At 38.7% G+C, this 20367-nt stretch overlaps 1 protein-coding gene across 8 annotated transcripts in view; it reads left to right on the plus strand.

Annotated features, from left to right (window-relative positions):
• Positions 1 to 20367, plus strand: part of HDAC8 (histone deacetylase 8) — a 230250-nt gene that overhangs the window by 62769 nt on the left and 147114 nt on the right. For all 8 annotated transcript variants that reach the window (XM_081793494.1, XM_081793493.1, XM_081793496.1 and 5 more), the window contains 2 exons: positions 3661 to 3738; positions 4348 to 4456. In XM_081793494.1, the coding sequence (XP_081649620.1) occupies positions 3661 to 3738; positions 4348 to 4456 (187 nt within the window). The remainder of the gene's footprint in view (positions 1 to 3660; positions 3739 to 4347; positions 4457 to 20367) is intronic.

The raw sequence follows: 20367 nt of genomic DNA on the forward strand, positions 1-20367 counted from the left end.
CCCTTAAGATTGAATCAGTGTATGATGGAATAACATTCAGAATTTTTCACTGATAGGGATACCAACTCATGTAGTAATCAGAATCTGCACCACTTTCTTTGTATTACTAAAATATTTAGTGCTACACAAACTCAGGGCATCTCCTCTAACTTTTAACAGCAGCAGAATCTTGATTCACCTTACCCCATTAATGCCCTTTCAGAAGACTTCACCAAAAGGATGTTACCCAAAACCTCCTATGTACTTTCCATCTACAATGTAGAGCTTCAGTGACAGTTATCCACACTCTGCTTCTTTAATACATCCTGTGTGTGACACATGCTTCCATTGATCTAGGATCACTTAGCTGGTAAAATTAATTAAGGATATTCCCTACTCTCCCCCACATCAGTGACTGCTGCTTCCCTGTTTCCAGGGATTTTTGGAGACAAACTAACATAATCAAGGTATAAGTGAGGAAAATGATAGCATATGACAGAGGCTAGAATCAGCTCTCCTGCCAAAACAGAAAAAGAAGGAAGAACTCCCCAAACAGTTCACCTAGATGGATGCTACCAAGGAATGGTGACAGAAAATTGAAGGTAACAGAGAAAGGCAAATAGTTAAAGCAGCCAACATACTACTTTGAGAACCATGTCCACCGAATATCTGAATACTTAGCCAATGCAAAACACAGCCTTGTTCAAAAACCTTCAGAGACTCCTTATTGCCTATAACAAGAGTAACATTTGGCCCATGGCTTGTTTTTGTATGGCCAGCAAGTGAAGACTTTTTTTTTACATTCTTACAAGGTTGTAAAGAAAACAAAGTGCAGTAGAGACCATGTAGGCTTTGCAAAGCCTAAAATATTTGCCTCTTGGTTTGCTAACTCTTGGCCCATAGCATTGGTTCTCAAACCTGCATATGTAGCAAGATGACCTCTGGGAAGCCTGTTTTAAAATGCAGAATTCTAGGCCCCATCCACCAGATATTCAAATCCAGTAGGTCTGGTATGCAATGCCAAATCTACATTTTAGCGACACTCTGGCTGTTCCACAGGCCACACTTTAAAAAAAAAAAAAACAGTGCTCTTCAAGTTAAAGTCCATACTCTTTACCCTGTCTTTTGAGGTCTGCCTGAAAGAGACCTTACCTCCTCTCTCCAGTCTCCTCTCTCACTACTTGCTGTCTAGGCTACTGTACTCAGTGATCCCCAGACATGTCTCAGTATTCCCACCTCTCTGACTTTGCATTACTTTTTCCTAATTTAGTTTTGCTTTTTCTTCCAAGTTCTACCCAAGAGCTCAAATTCTAACACTAGCAGATTTGCCCTGACTACTCCAACCCCAGTGGTCTCTTCCCTCCTCAAGTCCTATATTGTTTATATCGCTGATTTGATATTTGATTATATATTGTCTTGTATTGTTAGTTAAATCTTTAATGTGTCTGTGTCTTCTCCTCCCATAGAAACTTTCAGTTCCTCCAGAGCAGAGATCAAGTTGTTTACTTCTTTCTGTCCTGCACAATGGCTTGAACAAACAGAACTATGCATATAGCAGTGGTTCAGTAAAATATTTGTTGAATGAATGAATGATTATGAAATTCAAACTATTAGTATCAGAGCTCAAGAATAGAATCAACTCTATTGAACCATGTAAGAATGAAATGACTGTCACCTGAAACCGTTCTTTCCATTTGCAATGTTATTTCTACACCATTTAGAGTTTCCTGCTTTAGCCAACTTTTATGGTGTGTTTCATTTCAGTTTATTTCCCCTCTTCAGCACCTCCCTTCCAGTGACCTCTGCCCCGCCTCCAAACTCTTACACATTTGGTTCATTTTAAATCTCCCATGATTCCATAACTAGCATCCTGTGGTGGCTTCACAAGCACTCTTAGCCTGTCCTCACCTTCCTTCACCTTCTTTTGTTTTCCTAACCACTGTTCTCTTTCACACCAAGCCCCATACCCTCCACCTATCTGTCTCTGTCCTTTTTTTAAAGTATGATTTGCTAACAATACCTAATGGCATTTCCCATCAGAGGAGATACAAATAGCTACTAAACATAAAAAGTGCTCAACACTCAGAGAAAGGCAAATTAAACAAGATCATTTTTTTCTGCCTAAGGTTAAAAAGAATAATAACACCCAGTGCTAGTCAGGGTGTGAGAAAATGGGAACCCTCATATATCACTGATAGAAGTGTAAATTGGTTACCACCTTTCTGGATCAATAAATAATCAGGATTTTTATGAATTGTCCTTGTTTAATACCTCAGTCGCTAAGTTAAAATGCTATTGTAATATATTTTGTTTTGTTTTCTTTTGTTTACTTAATGCCTTGTGGCTGGAGCTTTAACTGATTTTTTTTTAATTTTTTTTCAATATATGAAGTTTATTGTCAAATTGGTTTCCATACAACACCCAGTGCTCATCCCAAAAGGTGCCCTCCTCAATACCCATCACCCACCCTCCCCTCCCTCCCACCCCCCCCCCCCATCAACCCTCAGTTTGTTCTCAGTTTTTAAGAGTCTCTTATGCTTTGGTTCTCTTCCACTCTAACCTCTTTTTTTTTCCTTCCCCTCCCCCATGGGTTTCTGCCTTTAACTGATTTTAACTGCCTCCCTAGGGCAAAACATAAGGCTTGGGAAATTCAAATATGCCTGTGATATACAAATATAGTTAATATTTTTCTAAGGTCTCTTTTGGCCTCTAATGAAGACTGAAAGCGTTAAGCAAATGCAGCAACAGTTTCTTTATTTGACGTATAAAAGAGGATAGTACATGAATTTGCTAATGGTCCTTCCATTTTACAGACAGACTATCTGAATATAGTATGACACTATGTGATTCTGGGAGGAAAGGTGTGGAGGTGGGCAGTACATTTATCTGAATAAGCAGTGGCTTGTAAGAGTTGTATCTTCTATCTCCCAGGCCTCTATACTAATTTTCTGCCTCTGTTAAAATGTAAAGGAGACTACTTTCTAGAAAAGTTCCTCCCACCACCATCTTTCTTCAAGCTTTAAAACTTTGTTATAAAGACACTACTAAGGGAAAAGGGCAGGACTCTCTTAGCCTTCCATATTTTAGCAAGAAAGGTGTACTATAAGCTGCTTAGACTTTGGGTGAACTGCATTTATAACCAAATCTGTATCATAGAGAAGCACTTTATAATTAGGTTTTCACTACATAATGCCTAATGTTTGTATTGGTCACATTTTTCAAAGGGTTGCCACATTTTACTTCTTTGAAAAAAAAAAATCCCAAGAATTTAACTGGAACCACTAAAACAAAACATAAAACTTCCAAGATGGTGCCAGTCCTCTATTCAGCTCTGTTCATAATGCTTCGATTCTGAGCTCGAGCCTTCCCCACCTTTTAGAAGAGGTTGTCTAAGAGAGCCTGGACATCCTGTTGCTTGGAAAGGAGAAGTCCAGTTATAACTTTCCATGAATGTAAAAAAGAACCCCAAAACTTCACTGGGGACCAAAGTTCTACCTCATCCTGTACCAACAAGAGATCAAAGACTGGAGGGTTTTGTTCCTTTTATTCCTCAGCTTGTTAGCTTTATTATTGCTATCCTTTCTCTTACTTCCCACAGCTACTTCCTAGCAGTTCAGTTGTTGAAAACGGGAGTTGCATATATGAAGTGATTCTTCTGCTGTTTTTTTTTTCCTTTGCTAGGTGTGGAAGATGCCTTCAGTTTCACCTCTAAAGTCATGACAGTGTCCCTACACAAATTCTCCCCAGGATTTTTCCCAGGCAAGTAATCTGTGTGCTCAGTATTACATCTGAGGAATAAATACTGCAGTTCTTCTATACATCTCTTATATTTAATATTTGGATAGTTACATGCTATTAATACTTCATTGGTGCTACTTTATCCAAAATTTTAACACAGGTCATTTCAGGCAACAATGATAGGAGGAATATAATACTGCTTCTTTTTCCAGATGACTTTTATGGACTGTCAACAGACAGCTCACTTACACTTACTGTCTTATCACATAGGACAGTGTAACTGTGTAACTCCTAACATCCTAATAAGTGCAATGATATATTAATATTATATCAATCAAAGGCATATGAAAAGTCAAGCAAAGGAGTTAATCTTTTTTTCTAACTTGATCTAGCAAAACGGAAACTAAGTTTTTTCCCATTGTCTTAAGGTTTTCCTCTTTCCCCAACATTGTTTACAGCAGTTACTTCTCTATATTGTTTTTCTTAATTTCACACTCTTAGAAACCATAATTAATCTAAGACTGTTCTTCTATTTCTGGCCTTTTATTCTTTTGCATTCCTATCAGAATCCTTCAAGTTGTCTAATGCTCATATTCTTAAAACTGTTCATGGCGCTCCTCTCTTTCACAGGAACAGGTGACGTGTCTGATGTTGGCTTAGGAAAGGGACGGTACTACAGTGTAAATGTGCCCATTCAGGATGGCATACAGGATGAGAAGTATTACCACATCTGTGAAAGGTATGGCAGTAACACTGGCCCAGTAACAAGTGGATTGCATTTCTGTAGGATGAAATGGCTCCCAATCTTACAGAATTCTTATTTTTAAGGAACAATTTGAGAGAAAAAAAAAAAGAGCCACTGTACACCTATGTCACTTTTCTATACTGCATTATACTTATTTGATCCCTTGTGTAGGAGACCTGAGTTTTTGGAACAGAGCCATACTCTTGGTTTGATCTTACCTGCTGCCCCATATGATTAAGGTCTTCCCAAGAGCAGAGCTTTTAAGCTGTCCTGGGTTATCCCTTGCCTGCTACTTTCTTAGCTAAAACCTGTACGTATGTGATTTCATTAGCCTGAGAAGTTTCATTTCAGTTTCCCATTATGGAGATCTGCTTCAATCCACTGGTGTGAATATTAGAAAATTCTTTATTATGAGTTCTTGAGTTCTATCCTTCGTGTTAAAATTGGGGTCAGAAATCTGTCCTTTTGAAACTATGTTTAAGGATTAAATTATAGCCACTTGTAGGAGGACAGTTTGGTGCGGAGGTGTAGACCATTAGGGCTGCAAAGCCCTACAGAATGGGGCAGGAGGTAAACCCATATTCATTTAAGTTGAGATTGGTCAGGTACAAATTCACTGCTGACATTGGCAGTAAAGAAAGTGAGTCTGACTAAAAGTCAGCAAGTCAACATTACTTAAGGTAAGTAATGGGGATCAAGGTGCTTTTGATTCCTAGCCCCATTCAGTTCAGATTTCTCCCAACTTCTGGTGGACACAGGGACTTCCCAAAGGAGTCTGCACTGGCCATCATCACTGGGAGTTGTATAAACAAAGTAGAAGTATTAAAAAATAAAAACTTTATAAAAATAGAACTACCCTATGACCCAGCAATTACACTAAGTATTTATCCAAGGGATACAGGTATGCTATTTCAAAGGGACACATGCACCCCAATGTTTATAGCAGCACTATCAACAATAGTCAAAGTATGGAAAGAATCCAATGTCCATCGATGGATGAATGGATAAAGAAGATGTGGTATATATATACAATGGAGTGTTACTCAGCAATCAAAAAGAATGAAATCTTGCCATTTGCAACTACATGGATAGAACTAGAGGGTATTATGCTAAGCGAAATTAGTCAGAAAAAGACAAACATCGTATGACTTCACTCATATGAGGACTTTAAGACACAGAATAGATGAACATAAGGGAAGGGAAGCAAAAATAATATAAAAACAGGGAGGGGGGACAAAACAGAAGAGACTCTTAAATATGGAGAGCAAACAGAGGGTTACTGGAAGGGTTGTGGGAGGGGGGATGAGCTAAATGGGCAAGGGGCATTAAGGAATCTACTCCTGAAATCATTGTTGCACTATATGCTAACTAATTTGGATGTAAATTAAAAAAATAAAATTAAAAGAAAAAGGTAATTAATTAATTAATTAATTAATGCTTCAAAGGTGCCTCTTAGCTCAAGAGATTTGGCAAGCCAAGTCATCATGCAGCAGCTCTAGCCTCTTCATGATTTTGATCATGTCCCCTGGCTACCTCTGTATTGTCAGACTGAAAAGGCCTTTATTTTTGGAGCCTGATGTTGATGGTTTTAATTGCCTTTCTTTGTTCCCCTCAGGCCCTGTTCTGTCCTTCTTGAGATGCGCAGATCAGAGCTGCTTATGTAACTTTACCAGTGAAGATATCCTGTGGTTCTGTGTAAAAGGAAAATTATTTTGTTTTTCTTTTAATCCCCTTCTTGAGGGTGCTCAACATTTTGTTGTCCCTTTTTTGCCACAGCAGGAAACTAGGTTTTTCTCTTCAGTGCTCTGTCCACAGGGTTTCCTCTAGCTCTTTCCTGGGCCTTAATTGAAAAGTCAGCACCCATCATCCTGCAAGGATACTTTGTAATATCTGGCCTTCCCTAAACAGATTACCTTACACATGCCCCCATTGAAGCCCATAAAACCTCCTGAGATACACCTTTCTCCCCCATCAACTTGGCATTTAACTGCCTAGAAAAGCTGAGTATTATCCCAGTACCCACTCCCAAGTAAGTCTACTGCTCCCTTCTTCAGTGAAAAAAATGTCTGTATCTCCTTTATATTTTTTCTCTGTCTCTCTAAACTAGTTCCTACTACATGACAAAAAAATGTTTAACTCCATAGTAATCCATGTTTCAAAATAGCCTTGGTATCAAACTTAATTAGAAGCATTTAAAAAGTGAACTTAGGGGAGCCTGAGAGGCTCAGTTGGTTAAGTGTCCAACTTCAGCTAGGGTCATGATTTTGTGGTTCATGAGTTCGAGACCTGCATCAGGCTCTGTGCTGACAGCTCAGAGCCCAGAGCCTGCTTCAGATTCTGTGTCTCCCTCTCTCTCTGCCCCTCCCCCACTCATTTGTTTTCTCTCTCTCTCTCAAAAATAAACATTAAAATTTTTTAATTAAAAAAAACAAAAAATAAAATGTGAATTTAGCCCCAAAGAAAAGATCCATGGAACATGGAAGATCACATATGATTTCCCTTTACAGAAACCCCACTCTAGTGTACAGGATGCCAGCATTGATTAAAGATTCCCTCAACTTGCTTACTAAAGTACCAGACACTCATCAATTTTTAGTTCCCAGGTCCCCTTTAGCCTCATGGAGCCACACCACCAATCTACACAGTGTTCATCCAGAATAACAGGTTCAGTTTTCATTAGAGGTACAGTAATTTTCCCCTTTGATTTCTTTCAGAAGTCAAGTCTGGTCAGGGCATTATGTGAGGGCACCTCTGATTCCAAGGTGCCAGGAAGGCTTCCTGACCCAAACATCTCTCCCATTTCCCATCTATTGACTAAAATTCCTTTAACAGGAAACACACTTTTATTCTACAATTGGAAATAGGCCTTAAAATGGAATTTTGCCATGACCTCTCCTCCTAACTTTCTGCCATAGATGTATGCTTTCACAGAGCTTTTCCTGATAGCAGATTGTGCATGAGCACGAGCACCCTGAGCATTCAGAGGAGCAGAAATTTGGTTAGTGGAGCAGTAGAGGGAAAGAGGCACAAGAAATAAAACAGTCTTTGCCAACTAAATAGTTTTGCAGAGGGTCAGCCCTGGTAAATATATCACTTAGTTCCAGTCATTATGTTTTTGACTACTTGTAGTTTGTTGCTTGGAAACAGTCTTTTGCCTGTTTTCCATTATGACCTCTGACCCATCTGCTTACCTCACAAGCTATAGAGTGGTTTACTCATGTAAAAAAAGTCACTCAGGGGGCACCTGGGTGGCTCAGTCGGTTAAGCGTCCAACTTCAGCTCAGGTCACCATCTCGAGGTCTATGAGTTTGAGCCCCGCGTCGGGCTCTGGGCTGATGGCTCAGAGCCTGGAGCCTGCTTCCGGTTCTGTGTCTCCCTCTCTCTCTGCCCCTCCCCCGTTCATGCTCTGTCTCTCTCTGTCTCAAAAATAAATAAACGTTTAAAAAAAAGTCACTCAGATATCTGCTATCTCCTTTTAATCCTTTATGTTCCATGAGCCCACTGATTTTCTGACTCACTCCTTACCTGTGATAAATAAAGGATCTCTTATTGCTGGTTCACTTGAAAGATACTCTAATTTTCATTTGCCACTCAATTTCTAGTTTGCTCCTGAACTGCCTCTCCCTGTGGGATTCATGAGCCTTTTTCCTTTCCTTCCCTTCCCTTCCCTTCCCTTCCCTTCCCTTCCCTTCCCTGTCCTCTCCTGTCCTCTCCTGTCCTCTCCTCTCCTTTCTTCCTATATGGCTTTTTCCTCTGCTATAGCCTTTCTGACTTTGCCAGCTATTCAGACAGGAACTTAATGGTTTCATCTTAAGGTTGAGCACACCCTGTTAATTTAAAAAAAAAAGAGGGGGGCGCCTGGGTGGGTCAGTCGGTTAAGTGTCTGACTTCAGCTCAAGTCATGATCTCACATCTCGTGGGTTTGTATCCCACATCAGGCTCTGTGCTGACAGCTCAGAGCCTGCAGCATGCTTCAAATTCTGTGTCTCCCTCTCTCTCTGCCCCTCCCCTGCTCATGCTCTGTCTCTGTGTCTCTCTCTCTCAAAAATAAATTTTAAAAAAAGGAGGAGCTTAGGGTTTCTTTCTTGAAACCTTTACATGGACATTTTCAACACCAAAGACTTTGAGTTCTATCTTATGTAAAAGATAATTTCAGTCAGAGATATGTAGGTCATTCAATACTAATTTGGAAGGACAAGGGTCACTGATTCTCAGAACCTTCCCATAATTTTCATGGGAGCTACTGGAGTTGGTATTATAAATAGAACCCTGTTTTAACTAGCATAAAGGAATATCAACATTGTTCCTGTAACTACACCTCTTCCTTCAAATAGAAGCTATTGAGCAAGTAGAGAAATGATAGACTTATATTCTTGATTTATAGGAAAGCCCACCCCACCCAAGTCAGCCACATGCACACATACACACAAAGTTTGATGGGAGAGGAAGGCTGTTTTGCCAAAAGGAGAGATTGCTGGTTTCCAAGCTATGTCATCTGAAAGAGGAAACAGTGCTCCATCTATGTTAACCTGTTCTTGCTCTCTAATTGTATCTGAATGCAATGTGAGACAGTCTTAATTTTAAGCTATTACCTAAAACACTGTGTTGATGACTTTGGGAGCATTTATAGTTGAAGACTATGGAATAGAACAACAATGACATGTACTTCCTTGCTGTTGGTTCAAGAGAGGTTTTGAAAAATGGTAGGGTACTGCTCTGAAACTTTAAATCTTACAAAATGACCAAACTACTTGCCCACTGTGAACCGTTATAACTTGTATGTAGTTTGAAGAAGAAATTCAGTGTTGTGCTCAAACTTCTTAGTTATCCTATCATTTTATAGCCCTAACAACCAGAAAACATCCTTTACTAAATGTCCAATTAGTATATACCTCATAGGAGAGCTATATACATGGTGCTTATAATGTGTATGGATACAAAATATATTGAAGTTGACAGTTCAACATTTTGAAAAAAAACTCATATTTTACTAAGAATATTCAACTATTAACTTGGTAAGATAATTAAATACAGACACTGCATAAATATTTCACCAAAAGAAAAACACATTGTTAAACAGACGTCACAATGAATAGGACTAATGAAAGGCTCTATTAAACAGGACTTTTCATTCTATAGCAGTCTTTACATCCACATATGCAAAACTTTGCTAATAAGAGCTATCAACCCAACCAAAGAAACAATCTTATTCTGCTGAACTAAGATTCCTAATAGTAGTTTATTAAAGTAAGAATCTACCTGTATTTGGTCCTTGGTCTGTTTACCTTGAGTCTTATGGCTTATATTCTATAGCTCAACATGGAAAGAAATCCTTTTTCCTCCTCAAAGACCACTGACCTAAAGAAAAATTTAAATTTTTTTAAACATTTATGTATTTTTGAGAGACAGAAAGAGAGAGCATGAGCAGGGGAGGGGCAGAGAGAGGGAGACACAGAATCCAAAGCAGGCTCCAGGCTCTGAACTGTCAGCACAGAGCCTGATGCGGGACTCGAACTCACGAACAGTGAGATCATAACCTGAGCCAATGTCAGATGCTTAGCTGACTCAGCCACCCAGGCGCCCCTGACCTTTTCTTTAGAAAAATTCTAACGTCCCAGGAGTGAAAAAAATCTTAATGTTTTTGCCTTCTTTGTTTTATGAGAGAAATATTATACTACTCTCTTGTAAATAGTTTTTTGATAGCTCTTCAACTCCTAATTTTAAATGTTAATTCTACTGTGCATGGGCTAACCAGCATAGACTACACAGAAAGAACTTGTTCTCTAGGGCAACAGCAAGCTCATTAAAGGAATGGCTCATTTAAGCCTAAGTTTTTATTCCTTTAGGGAATTCCTTTGTCCATCTGTACTGAGTTCCACTGCTATCCAACAAGGAAGAGAAAAAATATATTATGTCTCAGTAGTATATATTTATTGTGTGAGCCAAAATTCACCTCTCTGAAGTCACTCTGACCTCCCTACAAAAGAACTGAGCACCTCAAGTCATCTTAAAAGATTTTTTAAACATTAACAAAAGTAAAGTGGGGGAGCTATCATGCAATGTAGGAGATTTGTGTATCTTTAAGTGTAATAACACTGTTTTATTCATTCATTCTGCAAATATTTATTGAGTGTCTGCTTTATGCTGGCACTGTACCTAGGTACTGATGGTGGTAAATAAGACAGATTAGGCTCACATACCAGGAGCACTTGCCTGTGCCAGGAATTGCACTAAACATTTATTTGATCCTTTTAATTTGATCCTTATAGCAATGTATAATCTACAATGCCTACAAAGGTAGGTATTCTTAGTCCCATCTTACAAATTAGAATACTAGAGCTTAGAAAAATTGATTTGCCTAAGGTCACACAGCTAGTAAGTGGTTAAGGCAGAGTTTGAATCCATGTGTATCTGCCTGTTAACCATTGGCTACCATGTCCCCAAAGTGTCATCTAGAAGTATGAATTTTTTCCACAAGGAAAAATTACCATCCCCAAGACTTCTTGAAAACTTTTATCTTAGGGGATTACAGAAAACCCCTTAAAAAAAGAAACCACTTAAGTTTATGCAAATGAGCCGCATGATTTGTAGTATACATAATTCATTGTGTTTATGTTTGTGGAAGTGCAACTTAGGTTTTGGGGGAAAAATAGAATCTCCTAATCCTGAGGATTTAATTTGTAATTTTATGGATAGAAAACAAGAATAAATAATGCCAGATTTCACTTCTTAGGTTTTATTTTTTTAATGTTTATTCATTTTTGAGAGAGAGAGAGAGAGAGAGGGAAAGAGGGAGAAGCAGGCAGTGGGGGGGACAGAGAAACCAAAGTGGGCTCTAAGCTCATAGCAGTGAGCCCAATGAGGGGCTCAAACCCACAAACTGTGAGATCATGTCCGACACTCAGGCAACTGAGCACCCATGTGCCCCTACTTCTTAGGTTTTAAATTCCTAATTAAAGTTTGGAAACATGGAGATCCTGTAAATCTGCTTTTTCCTTTGTTTTCAATGGAGAAAATCCTGAGTTTCTGCTTTAGAAAGTGAGTAGTGTCACCTGTCATTTTAAAGAGGTCTTGTCATGAAATTACATCCATTTCCTATGTGGTTTTTTAGATTGGTATTGCTAAAGATTTTTAACATTATGCATTTTTGCAACTGTAGGCATAATTTATATCATCTCTTGGTCTTGGCAGAAGGCCATATCTACGTATAAGGTAGAGATTCTTCATCCATACTATAAGCCATTCATCCAATACCAATGGAATAAAATGAGAACCAAGAGACATTACTAAAGGACATTTCAGTGAAATGTCTCCATTCACTATTGACTTTTAATGTTAATATTTAAAGAAGAGATACTTTAATGATGATAAGTCTTCCTTTCATCGTAATGATACATCATCTAGAATTTATCTTCCACTTGGGACTCCAAACTCCTTATCATTCAATTTTACAATGAGGTAGATTGATCCTCAATGAAAGAGTGAAAGAAAACCCAACAATTATAGCCTACTGCTTTGGGCTTGGTGATATGGCAAAAGCAATACAAGTACATGTTCACACATAAGTATTTTAAGCAATACAAATATTTTAAACTTTTTGTTAAGTTTATTTATTTATTTCTGAGAAAGAGGGAGGAGGGGCAGAGAGAGAAGGAGAGAGAGAATTCAAAGCAGGCTCCACACTGTCAGCACAGAGCCCAACACAGGACTTGATCTCACAAACTGTGAGCTCATGATCTAAACTGAAATCAAAAGTTGGACACTTAACTTACTGAGCCACCCAGGCACCTCATAAGCAATATAAATATTTTGAAATTCTCTTTCATTTGATGAGAATGGAAGAATTCTCTAGAAATTTATATTTAAGAATGAATATTTAGATAGCCTTACATTTTTATCACAATCTGAGAGCTGGCAAAAATTCTTTACAAAATTATTCTACTTCTCTTCAGTTGGATCACAGCTACCACCCTGATCATCACTGGCTCACTTTGGCCCAGTGAAAAAGGCAACAGATGCTGCTAATTCGTTTTCTAAGCTTTACGCTTTGAAGTCAGCCCTCTATAAGTAAGATATTTGTATTAAATGCTTTTGTTCTTTTTGATAAACTTCTATCCTGCCTCTAAGTGTATGGCAGATGTAAAATTGCCTATTGTTTCTGGAAGATGGATGACTCAGACACTAAATTAAATTCACTGTTAATGTTAACCACAGGTGAAAATGAGGCCAAAGTGGGCCATTCTCTTATTATTCCTAGTTTGATGTGTCTTTTAAAATGTTAAATTCAAAAGATTTTATGTGCCTAAGAATATAGGATAATTTGGAGGGAGGATACTGAATTCAATTATCTACATTGTCCTATACCCTCTGTCAGTGAGCTCACCCTGCCTATCCCCAGTACTTAGGGTTGCAGTGGAGAACTATTTTTTTCCCTCACTGATCATTTGAGCTTTAAATCCAGGTGGTTAGAGGGACAGTTCTTCTATTCTTCTACTTTCCCTCTTGGCCAGTGTCTTTCATGACCAATTAGTTCCTAAACTCCTGCACCAAGTAGCCCTGATACTGTGACAGCCCCCTACTCCAGTAAACAGTCTTCATAGGTGATATTTTTTTCACTTAAGTCAAGGACAATCTCCTGGAATTCTATGGGTTTGTTCTGTCACTCTGGTGTGTACCTTTTCTTCTCTCTTCTTAGTGCTGAATGATCCCTACCCCCTGGAGAAAGTGACCTGATTCTTCCAGAGCAGTTTAATAGGTTCTGATGCTAGAACATGCTCTGAAACTTCAGAAACAGGAAGACCCTGCTTGTAAATGGAAATCTTGAGAATTATACCCTTTAGTGCAGGGCTGCTCTGAAAAGAATTCTAAAATTGACAGTATCTATGCTTGATAGAATGTTCTGACATCAGAATCATATTACTCCTTTCATCTACTGTCCACCATGTAGTCCCTACCCCCATCCTAATCCCCCCCAAAATATTCTTTTATCACTGCTCTGTCCCTTCAGTCTGGCCTACAAAAACTACCCTTTAGGCTTTGCTTTCACATGTTCTAGCTTTGCATGACTGTGCCTGACACTGCCATTCACACAGCAGGTGCCAGCACTGATGAGCTGCCTCGTTGTGTTCTGTTGACATGAACTTCACAGAGATTAGGTTAAATCTGGTGTCCCCCACCTGACAAAAAGCCCGATGCTAAGTTTGGCTGAGCTTTGCTCTCTGTGCACTGTTACCCACTGCAACATCAGGAAAGAGACATACCCATTGGTGCTTAAAGAAAAACCAAAGAAAAGACTCCTCAGAAAATGCCATATTGAATAACCTGCTATCAAGTTAACAAGTGAAAGGGTATGTTTATGTGCCAGGCACTAAAGGCAATGTGTTTGCCTAGAGACTATGCAAGTGCAGCTGAGGAGTGAGCTGGAGGGAAAGGGGTTTATGTGTACCGACTCGAAGCAGAAGAATCCTGAAGAGAAAGGTGATAGATGTAGCAATAGGGGTTGGGGGGGGGGGTCATATAAAATATATTAGGAATGAAAGAAAAATATCTATCCTATTTAAATATAGGAAAGCCTCACTAACTCAGCCTAATTAGAGTAAAATCCGTCTGAATCATGGAATATTTTTAAACACATTTTTATTACTTTCAAGCACTGGACATGCTAGTAATTCAAACTAGACTAACAGCATCATACAGCACCTCAGGGAAGGAGCTTTAAGAATCATTGGCAATTAGCATATCAATTATTTGTATGTAAGTGGATGTGCACAAAGTGCACAAAAAGTTTATTCTCTTAAGTAGGACAAACATTCCCCAGTGCAATCCTGTTTACACCATTAATTTGCTTAGCTATCCCTTTTTATGCCAAGATAGATGTATGTAAGACATGCTTATTTCCTCAGGGAAGAATGAATCGCTTCTCTGTGTTTAGTCCAGTAACTAAGAAGCAGAGCACCACTTGATTGGTTTGGGATTTCCAGGATATGGAGTTTTGAATTTGCATACAGACTAGAGAGATTTCATATGGAGAAGATCTGGCAGCCATTGCTAGAGACCCAGTTTCCCCATCTGGATTTCATTGAAGTGATCTGGATTTCATCAAGCAACAGGACACTGATCCTAAATGATCTACCAGACACTCTAACATAGGCATGTTTAAAATACATCCTGCCCCAGAAAAATAACTGTTAAAATATGATGAGTTGGAGTTATTCTATGTGCAGTACTTTAAAGTAATAAAAATGCATTTCTTTTTAAGTCCCACAAAAACCATGCAATATCAAGTTAATGATGAAAATCAATCCCCAAACTCTTTCTTACACACCTCATTGTGTGATGGCATTGCAGAAATTTCCAATCATCTGGGAAAGGATATTTTATTTTGATGAGCTGCACCAGGTGCTAATTATATGGCAGGATTTCGTCTTTGAATCTTACGGAGGCCCTCCTCGGTTGAGAAGAGTGAGAGAAGGGCTAGGGGCATGTTTATTGTTAACAAATCATGATTTTCTACCAAAGTTTGAAAATCAGAGCAGTTGAATTGAAAAAGAAGTATCAGGTATATAGGGAGTGTAGAAAATATGATTAGGAAATGAGAAACAGAGATACAGGCCTCTATTTCTACCCATACATATTAAACTATGCTCTAGGTAAATTGTAAAGTCTGAAAGACTTAGAGAGTAAAAACTAAGCACAGAGAGCATGAGCACAAGCAGTAAATATACACACAAATGTTGCAACTACAGTTTGGAACGATTCCAGCTCTCTCCTTTCCCCCAACGGCATCACTATCCAGGGTCTGCAAAGGCCAAATAGCTGTTTGGCTTCCAATCTGATTTTTTGCCCAAGAAATCAGAGAAGTCGGTTTCAATTTTAATAATATATTCTCCCAACTTCTATCTAGCAGAAAGGCACTTGTGTTTCTGCCCCTTCTTAAAGTGAATTTATTTTTGGTGAAAGGTAATAGATTGGCAGCACTGGAAAAGGAATTACTGTATTCCCAGAACAGGTATAACCGGGCAGTGACACTATGAAATTGCTCTCTGCCTTTGGGGAACATTAGAGTACTATTTGAGAAGTCACTGCTATGGTGTGCTGTGCTGAACTCAACAGTATCATAGTAGGCTGAAAGAATTAGCATAGCACTCAAAGGGCCTGACTTAAGGCCATTCATTTATTCATTCAACATTAGGGAGTGCTTATAATGTGTCTGGTGCTGGGAGAAGACTTTTGCAAATGTTCTATCATGTAATCCTCACAATAATCCTGGGAGGGAGAGAATATTCTTGTTTTACAGAGAAGGAAACTGAGGTTCAGAGAAGTGAAGTGATTTGTCCAAGTTGCTATACAAGCACTTTGACCCCAGGTGCAGTGTTCTCCCTGAACCCTGTGCTGTGGAGGCTGCATAGAGGATGGATGAGACATATGCCCAAATAATGTGACACAGAGCAGAATGCAATATGTGCACTATGTGAGTGGTCCTGGTGGTTGCAGAGCAGTGAAATGTCCTACCCCAGAACAAATTAAGAGTTATTAGTACATCTAGCCTTAGGATTTATATTCTCTAAGTCTTCTTCCATTTTGGTTTTGTTTGGTTTTTTGGTTGGTCTGTTTGTTCTAGCTTAGCTCTCCAAACCAGCCTACCTCTTCCACACCCTACCCCTGCCCAGATAATACACACTCTGCTTTCTGGGGCCTCTGGCCTTTCAGAATAAGAGCTGAAGAGCACTGGGGTTGAGTGAAAAGAGCACTGAATTCGAATTAGAATTAGATAGAATTACAATTCTAATTCTAACTCTGATGACTCACTCCAGACTACTGATAAGGTCCTTTATTTCTGAATGACTCATTTTCCCCTGTGTGAATAAGAATGGTTTATTCCAAAGAGGTAAAGAGATAAGTAATAATAAACTAAAAATAGTGCATGGCCCTTTTGGTTGCCAAGATGACATATATAACTAATGAGTAGAATTACAACAAGGCATGTTAGAAAGAAATGCCAATTAGAATTCATGTTTCTAGGGGCGCCTGGGTGGCTCAGTCGGTTAAGCGGCCGACTTCGGCTCAGGTCATGATCTCGCGGTCCGTGAGTTCAAGCCCCGCGTCGGGCTCTGTGCTGACAGCCCAGAGCCTGGAGCCTGTTTCAGATTCTGTGTCTCCCTCTCTCTGACCCTCCCCCATTCATGCTCTGTCTCTGTCTGTCTCAAAAATAAAATAAATGTTAAAAAAAAATTAAAAAAAAAAAGAATTCATGTTTCTATATAATGGACTCAGCCGTGAGAGAAAAGATGCCCATGTAAAATGTTAAGAAACTGCATTTTGACAAATATCATATGACTTCACTCATATGAGGACTTTAAGACACAGAGCAGATGAACACAAGGGAAGGGAAACAAAAATAATACAAAAACAGGGAGGGGAACAAAACATAAGAGACTCTTAAATATGGAGAACAAACAGAGGGTTACTAGAGGGGTTGTGGGAGGGGGGGATGGGCTAAATGGGTAAGGGGCATTAAGTAATCTACTCCTGAAATCACTGTTGCACTATATGCTTATTAACTTGGATGTAAATTTTAAACTTTTTTTAAAATACTCTGTATGATACCATTAAAAAAAAAAAGAAAGAAACTACATCTTGAAAATTAAAACAGCCAAAGGGGGATATGATGATTGTTTGTTGGGAGTGGTGGTTGGTTAGGGGGTTGAAGTTTGTTTTATTTTGTGGCTTTGGGTTTTTTGTTTTGTTTTTTGTACTAAAGATGTTAATGAAACCAGTATAGTTTGTCTGATGCTAAAACCAGACAGAGAAACATAGGAAATTAGATGTCTTTTGATGTCTTCTGAATATGGCCAAGAGGCACCCATGGCCCCAAACAAACTCTCACTACAGGGAGCCCCTCACCCAATTCTCTGCATCACTGAACCATTTGTAAAAAATATTCAGGAATCACTGAGGCATTTACCATATGCTACATCCCCTGGAAGGTTGAGTGTTTGCAGAATGAGTCAGCAGTACCTGAGTTGAGACAGGATTGAGGGAATTTAAAGAAAACATACCTGTGAAAAGTTGAAGAGCTCCCATTTGGGACTTGATTAGTGACACTTTGGGTCCTTAACACAATACCCCTCTGAATCCCATCCAATGCAATAGGTTTAAAATTTATATTCTAGAAAAGATTTTGCTGCTGGCAATAACTTTTCTCAGGCTGATTTTGGGAGCTAACATCATTAATAACAAATATTTCTCCCTCCTCTCCCTCTGCATTCTACCCTTTTTGGTTTTTCAACTTTGAATTCCTTGGTTTTTAATCTCTGTTGAGGAAATCTCTAGAGGGTGCTGAGGGTGCTTGTTGGAAAACATAAAGACAATAAGGCTAGTCTAAGCTGGTTTACAAGTTAGAAAGTCAGGAGATAAGCCTGCACCATCAGAGGTCTGGCTAGAATGACAAATTTGGGGTACCAGATCCTACTATCAGCATTGATTACAGGTAACTGTGACACCACCTCTGGCATCCCATTTCCCTGAGTTGAATCCTTTAGGACTTTAAGTATTTAAAAACAAATAAAGCAAACAAAACCAGGTTTTGCCCCTAGTATTTAGAGATAAAGTGGCACAACTGAATGACCTCAAAGGCACACCATAGAAGCTGTGGTCTACCCTGATGGAATAAAAAAAGGTGGGGGATAATTCTACAATTTAGTTCTTGGGCTTTTCCTTTTATCTAAAAGCATCTTTAATGTCATCACCTCTGGCTTTTATCCTCCTTAGGCACCCACGGCCTTTCCCCAAATCAATGCCTGTAGAAACAACTGCCACAGCATCTCTTCCTCATTTGCATAGCCTTGTCTGAAAACCAGACTGCTGAATACTGAAAGATTAGGTTTCTCATCAAGAAAACTGAATTTCAAATGAATATCGTGTGTGTTTATAGGGAAGTTACTAATGTAGTGTAATGAGATGCCTGTCCGTCCCCCCAAACCACCACCTCCTCCATTCCCCCACCCCCGCCTCCTTTCTGGGGAAGACATTTTATACTTTTCCAAAACCTAAAATTAATTATTTGCAGTGTAGCAAACACTACTGTTACAGTGGTTAGGGAAACTTTCCCAAAAACAATCTAGACTGATATTTTACTCATTTATTCATTTAATGATTATTTATTGAATGCCTACTATGTATAAGGTATTGATTCTACCTGCAAGGAAGTTAGTGGAAATTTTAACATTATAGATACATAAAGGAATATACATATGTATTCATAGTCACACATATTTAAATAAAATAAAAATGTGGAAAGTTATAAGAACCATAAAAAATAAGATGCTATTGGTACTCAAAAGGAGAAAATACTTGAGAAAAAGACTTAATTCAGGAGGTAACATTTGATTTGGGTTCTAAAGGGTAGGTAATTAGTATATCTTTACAAAGTGTGAATATGTATGTGTTTATGAAATCTGGGTCAAATTTAAATAGACAGAGAATATAGGGAAGGATGTTCTACACAGAGGATACAGAAATATCAAAGTCAGGAGAGACTGAGCTATGTACAAAGGACAGCTGTTTAGTTTGGCTGTACTGACTGTAAAGTGCATGAGAGGGACAAGTTGCAAAGAAAATTGGAAAAGTGGGTGGGCATCACGTCATGCAAGAGCTGGAATTCTTAGCTATGAAAATTTGTAACATATTCCATAAGCATTTGGGGAGCCGCTGAAGATTTTAGAATGAGGGAATAATATAATCAGAGCTTGCTCAGAAAGATTAACACTTAAAAAAAAATAATGCTGTGGCCACTACTGCTGTTACACAAAATAATATGTGTGAAGTGGCTGGCACAAGCACCTGATGAGTTCAGGAAGTCATAGAAGTAGGTATATTGTAGTAGTTTAGAGCATGGACTCTGGTGCCAGGATGCCTGGGTTTAAAACCCAGCTCTGCCACTTAATAGCTGTGTATCTTACACATATTTCTTAACCCCTCTGTGCTGCTGTTTCCCCATCTGTAAAATAGAATTAATAATAATACCTATCTTATAAATTGTTAAGAGAGTCAAATGAGCTAATATATATAAAGCGCATAGAAGAGTGCTATGTTTTAAATAAACATAGCTCAATAAATGTTAGCTGCTATTATTATCATATTTTTTTTTACCTACGAAGGAGATGGAACTTGAGCTATCCTTTAAAGAGTAGATATGAGGGGCTCCTGGGTAGCTCAGTCAGTTAAGCAACCAATTCTTGGTTTCAGTTCAGGTCATGATCTCACAGTTCTTAAATTCAAGCCGTGTGATATCAGCATGGAGCCTGCTTAGGATTCTCTGTCTCTCTGTCCCTCCCCCACTCATGGTCACTCTGTCTTTTTCTCAAAATAAATAAACTTAAAAAAATTTAAATAAAATAAAGAGTAGATATGATGTACATGTGTAGAAAGTTGACTTGCAGGCACAAAGAAGTTTATGACAAAAAGCATACTTAGAAAGTGCAAGGTGACTGAGGAGAACCATGGACAGTTTAGTTTGCCTACAGAATAATATGGGTTACTCTTGCACTGTTGGTGGGAATGCAAATTGGTGCAGCCACTCTGGAAAACAGTGTGGAGGTTCCTCAAAAAATTAAAAATAGACCTATCCTATGACCCAGCAATAGCACTGCTAGGAATTTACCCAAGGGATACAGGAGTACTGATGCATAGGGGCACTTGTACCCCAATGTTTATAGCAGCACTCTCAACAATAGCCAAATTATGGAAAGAGCCTAAATGTCCATCAATTGATGAATGGATAAAGAAATTGTGGTTTATATACACAATGGAGTACTATGTGGCAATGAGAAAGAATGAAATATGGCCTTTTGTAGCAACATGGATGGAACTGGAGAGTGTTATGCTAAGTGAAATAAGCCATACAA

Source organism: Panthera onca, chromosome X (genome assembly GCF_046562875.1).
Source record: "Panthera onca isolate mPanOnc1 chromosome X, mPanOnc1 haplotype 2, whole genome shotgun sequence".
NCBI lineage: Eukaryota > Metazoa > Chordata > Mammalia > Carnivora > Felidae > Panthera > Panthera onca.